We start from the raw sequence: 10,140 nt of genomic DNA, 5'->3' as shown, positions 1-10,140 counted from the left end.
TTGCCTCCCACGCAGCGCCTGATTTAACGTTGCGGCACGACGCAGATGAGTGCATTTAAGGCTCGTTCGACCTCTATGGTTCAGTCAAGTGTAGCTCAGACACTTCCTTTGGTTTGCTCATGCCCACATATAGTTTCAATCTCTGCCCATTGACTCTAAATGTATGAGAGTCTTTCTCTGTGACAATCTCGACAGCACCTAAAGGGAAAACTTCGACCACTCTAAATGGTCCAGACCATCGCGACCTGAGTTTACTGGGAAATAGCCTTAATCGTGAGTTATAAAGCAACACCATATCTCCAAGATTGAAATTTTGCTCCACAATGTTCTTGTCGTGCAACCTCTTCATTCTTTCCTTGTATAACATTGTGCTCTCAAAAGCAAGATGTCTGAACTCGTCGAGCTCGTGCAATTCTGTGATCCTCGTTGTGCCCGCAGCCTCGATGTCTAGATTCAGCTATTTCAGCACCCACCACGCTCTATGTTCAAGTTCCACTGGCAAATGGCAGGCCTTCCCGAACACCAACTTATATGGTGACATACCAATCGGTGTTTTAAAAGCAGTTCTATAGGCCCAGAGTGCATCATCTAACTTTTTCGCCCAATCAGTTCTTGTGGTGTTCACATTCTTGGTTAGCACACTCTTTATCTTTCTGTTGGACACTTCAACCTGCCCACTAGTTTGCGGGTGATAAGGGGTAGCCACCTTGTGGCGTACATCATACTTTGCAAGCAACTTCTCGAAAGCTCTATTACAGAAGTGAGTGCCTCCGTCACTGATAATCGCTCTTGGTGTCCCAAATCTGGTGAATATGTTCTTCTTCAAAAACCCCACCACCACTCTTGCATCATTAGTGGGCAACGCTGCAGCTTCTACCCATTTAGACACGTAATCCAGAGCAACAAGTATGTACTTATTGCCATAGGAGCTAACGAAGGGACCCATGAAGTCAATCCCCCAGACATCAAACACTTCCACCTCTTGAATTGGGTTCATGGGCATCTCATGGCGACGGGAAATGTTCCCGGTCCGCTGACATTTATTGCAGCCCTTCACCCATTGGTGCATATCCTTAAACACTGTTGGCCAAAAGAATCCGGCCTCAAGCACTTTCGCAGCTGTCCTGACCCCTCCAAAATGTCCTCCATAAGCCGATGCGTGACAAGCCTGCAAAATAGAAGATTGTTCTATCTCGGGGACACACCTCCGGATCATATTGTCAACACAAATTCTAAACAGGTAAGGCTCATCCCAATAATACATGTGGCAGTCACGATAAAACCTTTTCTTTTGTACAGATGAAAGGTCATAGGGAACTATACCGCATGCCAGGTAATTTGCAAATTTTGCATACAATGGCGCTTTCTCAAGATTAGTAGCGAGCAGCTGCTCGTCTGGAAAGGTTTCCAGAATATCTTCAGCCTCAAGTGCATTTTCAGCTCCCTCAAGTCGTGATAGATGATCAGCGACTTGGTTTTCTGTGCCCTTACGGTCACGGATTTCAAGGTCGAATTCTTGCAGCAGCAACACCCAATGAATCAGGCGTGGCTTAGACTCTTTCTTCTCAATCAAGTACCTGAGAGTTGTATGATCAGTGTATACAATTACCTTAGAACCAATCAGATATGATCTGAACTTGTCGAAGGCAAACACCACAGCCAACATCTCCTTCTCAATCACAGTATAGTTCAGCTGGGCTCCACTCAACATTCTACTATCATAGTAGATTGGATGCATCAGCTTGTCCTTCCACTGTCCCAGCACTACCCCCACTGCGTAGTCACTGGCACCACACATGAGTTCGAATGGTTGCTCCCAGTTGGGGACAACAATGATAGGTGCTGTGACCAGTCTCTTTTTCAGCTCCTCGAATGCTACCCTGCAATCATCAGAAAACAAGAAAGGGTGATCTTTTTCTAACAACTTACAGAGAGGGTTGGCAATTTTTGAGAAGTCTTTTATGAATCTCCGGTAGAAACTAGCATGCCCAAGGAATCTTCTGATTGCTTTGACTGAAATTGGAGGAGGTAGATTTGCTATTACATCCACTTTAGCATGATCTACCTCAATTCCTTTGCTTGACACCCGGTGCCCCAAGAATATGCCTTCTTCTACCATGAAGTGGCACTTCTCCCAGTTCAGAACTAGGTTAGTCTCGATACACCGTTTCATACACGCGTCAGATTTATCAGGCACTCATCAAATGAATTCCCCACCACTGAAAAGTCATCCATGAACACCTCCATTATGTCCTCTACCATGTTAGTGAATATGGCCATCATGCACCGTTGGAATGTGGCGGGTGCGTTGCATAGGCCAAAGGGCATCCTCCGAAAGGCATAAATGCCATAAGGGCAAGTGAAAGAGGTCTTCTCTCTGTCCTCCAGTGCAATGGAAATCTGGTTGTATCCTGAGTACCCATCCAGAAAATAGAAGTGTGACCTCCCTGCCAGTCTGTCTAACATCTGATCAATGAAGGGAAGTGGGAAGTGGTCTTTCCGGGTGGCTAGATTTAGCTTTCTATAATCCATGCAAATTCTCCAGCCCATGACTGTTCTTGTAGAGATCAATTCATTGTTATCATTCTTAACTACCGTCATACCACCCTTTTTAGGTACACATTGAACTGGGCTAACCCAGCTGCTGTCAGAGATTGGGAAGATAATTCCCGCGTCTAACCACTTTATTACTTCCTTCTTCACCACTTCCTTCATGTTGGGGTTTAACCTTGTTTGGTGTTCCCTGGAAGGTTTGTGTCCCTCTTCCAGTAGAATTTTGTGCATACAGTAGGCGGGGCTGATCCCCTTTATGTCTGCCATGGTCCACCCAATGGCAGTCTTGCACTCCTTAAGTACCTGCAAGAGTTGTTGCGCCTGCACATCTAATAAACTAGATGAGATAATAACAGGTAATGTGGAGTTAGGTCCAAGGAATTCATACCTGAGATGGTTGGGTAATGGCTTTAACTCCAGCTTTGGTGGTTCTTCGATAGATGGCTTGGCTGGAGGAGTCTCTCGATTTTCCAAGTGCAAGGGCTCAAATTCTAGAGTTCTATCCCAGAACCCTCTACCCTCTAATGCCAACACCCATTCCGCCAGTTCCTCTCCATTCACCTCATCCAAATTCATCAAACATGCAGCAAGTGGGTCCTCAATGGTTAGCACCTCATCATCAGTCTCTACGATTACATCCACGACATCAATAAGAGAACAATTGGCGAATTCACTTGGTCCTCATAGATTTATGCACATTGAATGTTATCTCCTCATCGTTCAATCTCATCTTGAGCTTCCCGGTTTCATAATCAATGAGATCTCTCCCTGTGGCCCAAAATTATGGGAATCTCTTCATCCACTCTGCAGTCTAAGATCACAAAATCTGCAGGGAACACAAATTTCCCTACCTGAACTAGCACATCATCCAGTATACCAGAGGGTCGTTTCACTGTCCTGTCAGCCAGCTGCAACAACATAGAGGTGGGTCTAGCTCTTCCAATGCCCAACCTCTTATAAATCGCCGGGGGCATAAGATTGATGCTGGCCCCTAGATCACACAGTGCTTTAGCAAAAGCAAAATTACCAATAGTGCATGGAATTGTAAAGCTCCCTGGGTCAGACAGCTTTTCTGCAATTGGTCTAGTCACCACTGCACTACATGTCTGAGTAAGAGTAACTGTGGCCAAGTCTTGGAAATCAAACTTTCGGGACATCAAGTCCTTCATCATTTTTGCATACCCAGGCATCTCCTTCAAAGCTTCAATCAATGGCATGTTTACCTGGATTTGTTTCAGCATTTCTAAGAACTTCTTGTATTGTTCCTCCTTTTGATACTTAGCCAGCCTCTGAGGGAAAGGTGCAAGAGGTCTCTTCTTCCCAATCAACTGGGATTGATCCTTATCAGCTGCTACATCAACTACTGGTTCCTGGACTGTCTCATCTTCTTTCTCGGTCGCATTCTGGATGCTATTTTCTTCCTGGGCAGGCTGGACTGGGACCTCCGTCAGTTTCGTTGACTCATCCAGCTCAATGGGCACTAGTATAAGTGTCTCAGCTTGTCTAGTTTCTCGAGCCCTCTCTTGCTATACATCCAGATCTCTGCCATTACGTAGACTTACCGTCATCAGCTGCTTTGGGCTTTGATCTTTTGGATTTATCTGGGAGTCTGCAGGTAGTGTCCCATGAGGATGATTGTTCAGAGACATAGAAATTTGGCCCACCTGCACTTCAATATTCTTGATTGTTGCATCATGTGCATCCACTCTCTCATTAATCTTTGCATTAGACCCAATAACCTGCTGCATCATTGCCTCAAGTCTAGCAAATCCATCTTCCTGCCTTCCACCATGCTGCTGCTGAGGAGGGTGATACCCCTGCTGCTGATTCTGATTATTATATCCATGTGGCCTTGGGTAAGGTGCCATATTGTTAGGGGGTCTCATACCTCCCATGTTTCCATTGTTGAACTGTGGATGGACTGGCCTGTATTGCTGATTTTGTTGGCCCCAATTCTAACCACCCTGTCTTTGGCCTCCATAATTAGACACATAATTCATGTCTTCAGGGTAGTGGTGATGATCATGTTCTGCATTCCATTGGTTACCCATTAGCTGACTAATGCAAAATGCGCACAAGCCCCCATTGGTAGTATCTACGATGTGTGCCTGCTGCTTTTGCCCTGACTCTTCCACCTTTTTGGTGAGTATACTCATCTGTGTCAATAAGGTGGCCATATTTTCAGCCATAGGGTTGGATGGATCTAATGGCACTGAGTGAACCACTGGAGTGATCGGTGCATTCCTGGTTGTCCATCTCGAATTTTGTGCCATCTTGTCGAGCAGAATTTGGCCTTCTCTCCATGTTTTGCTCAAAAATGCTCCACCAGCTGAAGCATTAACAATGTTCTTCACGCTATCTGACAATCCCATATAAAACCACTGCCCCAACATCAGATCTGGAATACCATGGTACGGGTATATAACCAGCATCCCTTTAAAGCGCTCCCATGTTTCATACAGTGTCTCCATTAGTCTCTGTTTAAAACTTAAAATTTCATCAATTTGTTGAGCAGTCTTATTGGGTGGGTGGAACTTGTTATAGAATTGCCTGACTAACTCATCTCAAGTTGTTATAGAATTTATGGGAAGTGAGTTTAGCCAAGTCTGGGCAGCTCCTGTCACTGAGAATGGAAACAATAACAGCTTGATTGCTTCAGGAGTTACGTTGGGCTGCCTTTGGGTTTTGCAGATAGAGAGGAAGTTCTTCAAGTGCTACTGAGGATCTTCGACTTGCGACCCCGAAAATAGTCCCTTGTTCTGCAACAAGTGCAGCATGTTATTCGTAATTTGGAATGACTCAGCCTGTATCTGCGGAACTACAATGGCTGTGGACAGATTTTCAGCTGTGGGTTGTGCCCAATCATAGAGAGCAGCCTCTGGCACTATTGGTACCGCTGGGTTTTCCTCGTGATCCCCCATGACTGTTTCGAATTGTGCAGTTGTTGGTTGTTGTTTGTTTTTCTGATTAGCCCGATTTAAGGCCTTGAAAACTTTCTCGGGATTTGATAATGCTTCAAATACTTCACCAGATCTCGATGAGTTTCTAGGTATGCACCTGTGCAACCAAGTCAACAAACGTTAAAATTTCAATGTAAAAATTGGGTATAGAGAAGGAATGACTACAATAAGAATTTTTGTACTTCTTTTAATTGTAATTGATAACATCATTAATTTCCCGGCAACGGCGCCAAAATTTGATCACGCCCAACTATGCCTTATAAAAGGACAATGCGGACGTTGCAAATATAACCTGAGTATTTATGCCCAGAGTCGAATCCACAGAGAATTAACCTATCAATTACTTTCGTTGGACTTACTAAATTCTTTAGAATCAACTTCCCCAAACGTTGTGAATAACAGTTGATGGTATATTTAATAACTAAGATTGAAAGTCAATAAACAGTTGTAAACTAAATATGCTTAAGTTGTGAACAATAATGAGAAGGTTCTAAGGTAGTGATTTCCCCTATTGATGGAATCCCTTCTGTTTATGTTTCATATAGATTTACCAACACATCTCTATCAACCATGAACACTCTTTTTACCGTGAATCTCTCCCGAGTAATCACGATAATTTACTAGGCGCACTCTCCCGAGATACGCTAGATGGATTTGTTTCTTATAGTTCACTTTAGATTGCACCCAAGACTTTGTTATCCCTAATCCCGCCTTTAAACCTGCAGTTATAGATCCCTCTTATACTTTGGGAGTGGTGTTGTTCAACAATCACCTAAATATACACTCTCTCCTGAGTTATACATACTAAATCGGCATAGCTAATTGAGGATCCTGTCAATTAACTACAACAAACACGTAGTTGAACAAATAGAGATTAAATTGGCAAATTATATTAACATAATCAAGAAGTTCATCCTTCAATAGGTTCCATCAAAACCCTAGACAAAGGATTTAGCTACTCATGACAATGGGTAAATAAACTATGAAAATATTCATGATCAAAATTGCAAGAAAAATAAAGAGAAGAAGAAAATATGATATTTTGGGTGATCTCTCACACTTGTTTCTCTTGCCAAAGTACTTCCTAAAACATTACATGCCTCCCTTGGACGAGTTCTATTGTTTAATATAGGGATTTGGGCTAAAAATCCCGTATTTTGCACTTCAGTCCCTCAATTTTCCTCTTCCTATTGCGGTCCTACCGCGGTCACGCCAGGACCGCGGCCAACTAGCCTCTCAGAATCCGCAACAGCCTTCTGCCGCGGCCCGACCGCGGTTACACCAGGACCGCGGTAGTCCATCTCCAGTTCTGGTTTTGCTGCCTTCGCGTGGTGCACTTAGCGGATATTATAAGATTGACCTCTTTTTCTCCATAATTGATCTCAAAAGTACTCCATAGACTTCTTTTATTGTATATAGCCGGCAAAACATGAAAAGCACTAATCAGAGCATTTTGTTATCACTTTTTACCATAAAAACTATACAGAAGGTAGTTCTTTAGGGCCTAATTATAGTCCAATTCACCTATTATCAACCAATGCTCAACAGCCTTTATGCATTTGATGCACAGTGTGTTCCGGCCATATCTTAACTTGTTCGTCATTGTCTTTATTGATGTCATTCTGGTGTATTCCCGAAGTCGGGAAGATCACGAGCAGCACCTAAGGACTGTGCTTCAGACTCTGAGAGAAAAGAAGTTATATGCTAAGTTCTCGAAATGTGAGTTTTGGTTGGATTTCGTGGCATTCTTAGGCCACGTGGTATCAAGTGAGGGTATTCAGGTGGATCCGATGAAAGTAGAGGCATATAGAGTTGGCCCAGGCCATTCTCAGCTATAGAGATCTGTAGTTTTCTTGGCTTGGTGGGTTACTACCGTCGTTTTGTGGAGGAGTTTTCATCGATTGTAGCCCCTATGACCAGACTGACCTAGAAGGGTGCTCCGTTCTAGTGGACGGAAGAGTGTGAGGTGAGCTTTCTGAAGCTCAAGACAGCTTTGACTACAACCCCAGTTTTGATATTGCCTACAGGTTTGGGGTCTTATACTGTCTATTGTGATGCCTTGAGGATTGGACTTAGAGTGGTATTGATGCAGGGCGGTAGGGTGATTGCCTATGCATCCAGACAGTTGAAGGTATACGAGAAGAATTACCCTATCCATGACCTTGAGTTAGCTGCCATTGTTCACGCCTTGAAGATCTGGCGTCATTTTTTGTACGGTGTGCCTTGTGAGATTTAAATTGATCATCGGAGCTTGCAGCATCTGTTCAAGTAGAAGGATCTTAATTTTCTCTAGAGGAGATAACTAGAGCTACTGAAGGACTATGATATCACTATTTTGTATCACCCGGGCAAGGTCAATGTGGTGGACGATGCCTTGAGTCGCCGGGTAGGGAGTTTGGCTTATTTACCAGCATCAGAGAGGCTTATGACGATGGATGTTCAGGCCTTAGCCAGCCAGTTTGTGAGATTAGATCTTTCGGAGCCCAACCTGGTTCTAGCTTGCGTGGTTTCTCGGTCTTCCTTATTTGATCGTATCAGGGAGCGTCAGTATGATGACCCTCATTTACTTGTCCTCAAGGACAAGGTTCAGCATGGTGATGCCAGAGATGTGACTATTGCTGATGACGGGGTATTGGGGATGTAAGGTGGGATCTGTGTACCTAATGTTGATGGGTTTCAGGAGTTGATTCTAGAGGAGGCCCATAGTTTGCGGTATTCTATTCATACGGGTGCCGCGAAGATGTATCAGGATTTGAGACAACACTATTGGTGGAGGCGGATGAAGAAAGATATAGTTGGATTTGTAGCTCGATGCCTCAATTGTCAGCAGGTGAAGTATGAGCATCAGAGACTGGGTGGGTTGCTTCAGCAGATAGAGATTCCGGAGTGGAAGTGGGAGCGGATCACCATAGACTTTGTAGTTGGGCTCCCACGGACTTTGGGGAAGTTCGATGCCATTTGGGTGATTGTGGATCGATTGACCAAGTCCGCGCATTTCACTCCTGTGTGTACTATCTATTCTTCGGAGCGTTTGGCGGAGATTTATATTCGGGAGATTGTTCGTCTGCATGGTATTCCAGTTTCCATCATTTCAAATAGAGGTACTTAGTTCACATCAAGGTTCTGGAGGGCCGTTCAGCATGAGTTGGGTACTCGGGTGGAGTTGAGTACAACATTTCACCCTCAGATGGACGGACAGTCTGAGCGCACTATTTAGATTCCTGAGGATATGCTCCGTGCGTGTGTGATTGAGTTTGGAGGGTCTTGGGACAATTCTTGCCATTGGCGGAGTTTGCATACAACAACAATTATCAATCCTGCATTCAGATGGCACTGTATGAGGCTTTATATGGTAGGCGGTGTAGATTCCCGGTGGGTTGGTTTAAGCCGGGTGAGGCTAGATTATTGGGCACAAACTTGGTTCAGGATGCTTTGGAGAAGGTTAAGGTGATTCAGGATAGACTCCGTATAGCCTAGTCTAGATAGAAGAGTTACGCGGACCGAAAGGTTAGTGATGTTTCCTATATGGTTGGAGAGCGAGTTCTACTTCGGGTATCGCCTATAAAGGGCATTATGAGATTCGGGAAGAAAGGGGAAGTTGAGTCTGAGGTTTATTGGTCCTTTTGAGATATAGCGGCGTGTTGGGAAGGTTGCTTATGAGCTTGCCTTACCTCCCAGCTTGGCAGGAGTTCATCCGGTATTTCATGTTTCGATGCTCCGGAGGTATCACGGCGATCCGTCACATATGTTGGATTTCAGTTCAGTTCAGTTGGACAAGGATCTATCTTATGTTGAGGAGCCAGTGTCGGTATTGGACAGGAAGGTTAGAAAGCTGAGGTCAAAGAATATTACATCAGTGAAGGTTCAGTGGCGGGGTCAGTCGGTCGAGGAGGCGACCTGGGAGACCGAGCAGGATATGCGCAGCCGTTACCCTCCTATTTTCACTACTTCAGGTATGTCTCTATGATCGTTCGAGGACAAACGAATGTTTAAGTGTGGTAGAATATGACGACCCGACCGGTTGTTTTAAGAATTTATGCCCCGATCCCTTATTCGGAGAGTTTTGGGACACTTAGTCCCTGAATGAGAGCTTAAGTTTTGAAAATTTGACCGTAGTCGGAACAGTGTGAAGACGGCCTCGGAATGGAATTCTGGTGGTTCCGTTAGCTCCGTTGGGTGATTTTGGGTTTAGGAGTGTGTTCGAATTTTGTTTTGGAGGTCCGTAGCTAATTTAGGCTTGAAATGCCAAAAGTTGAATTTTTGAAGTTTCCGATTCGATAGTGAGATTTTTATCCGAGGGTCGGAATGGAATTCCGAAAGTTGGAGTAGCTCTGTAGTGTTAAATGTGATGTGTGTGCAAATTTAGGTCATTCGGACGGGGTTTGATAGACTTTTTGATCGAAAGCATATTTTGAGAGTTTTTGAAGTTCTTAGACTTGAATCTGGTGCTAAATTGGTGTTTTGACGTTGTTTTGAGCATTCCGAAGGTTGGAATAAGTTTGAATTATGTTATGGGACATGTTGGTAGATTTGGTTGAGGTCCCGAGGGCCTCGGGTATATTTCCGATGCTCAAACAGGAACTTTTGGTTTTTGGGAGATTGCCGGTTTTATGGTATTTTAGCAGCA

At 44.2% G+C, this 10,140-nt stretch overlaps 1 protein-coding gene and 1 non-coding gene across 2 annotated transcripts; one reads left to right on the top strand and one right to left on the bottom strand.

The window, feature by feature from the left end:
* Positions 1-3,305: 3,305 nt before the first annotated feature.
* LOC138883751 (uncharacterized) lies at positions 3,306-4,301 on the bottom strand. The gene is made up of 3 exons (XM_070164460.1): positions 4,218-4,301; positions 3,736-4,079; positions 3,306-3,636 (listed from the first exon to the last, which is right to left on the bottom strand). The coding sequence occupies exons 1-3, from the start codon at positions 4,299-4,301 to the stop codon at positions 3,306-3,308; spliced, it is 759 nt and encodes a 252-aa protein (XP_070020561.1).
* Positions 4,302-4,956: 655 nt separating this feature from the next.
* On the top strand, positions 4,957-5,063 carry LOC138884463 (small nucleolar RNA R71). The gene has a single exon (XR_011404656.1). It is a non-coding gene; the product is annotated as a small nucleolar RNA R71 (small nucleolar RNA).
* The last annotated feature ends 5,077 nt before the right edge of the window (positions 5,064-10,140 follow it).

The sequence above is a fragment of the Nicotiana sylvestris genome, chromosome 12 (assembly GCF_000393655.2).
Source record: "Nicotiana sylvestris chromosome 12, ASM39365v2, whole genome shotgun sequence".
In the NCBI taxonomy this organism is placed as follows: domain Eukaryota; kingdom Viridiplantae; phylum Streptophyta; class Magnoliopsida; order Solanales; family Solanaceae; genus Nicotiana; species Nicotiana sylvestris.
Note: the sequence above shows the minus strand (reverse complement) of the source record. Positions and strands in the feature narration are given on the sequence as shown.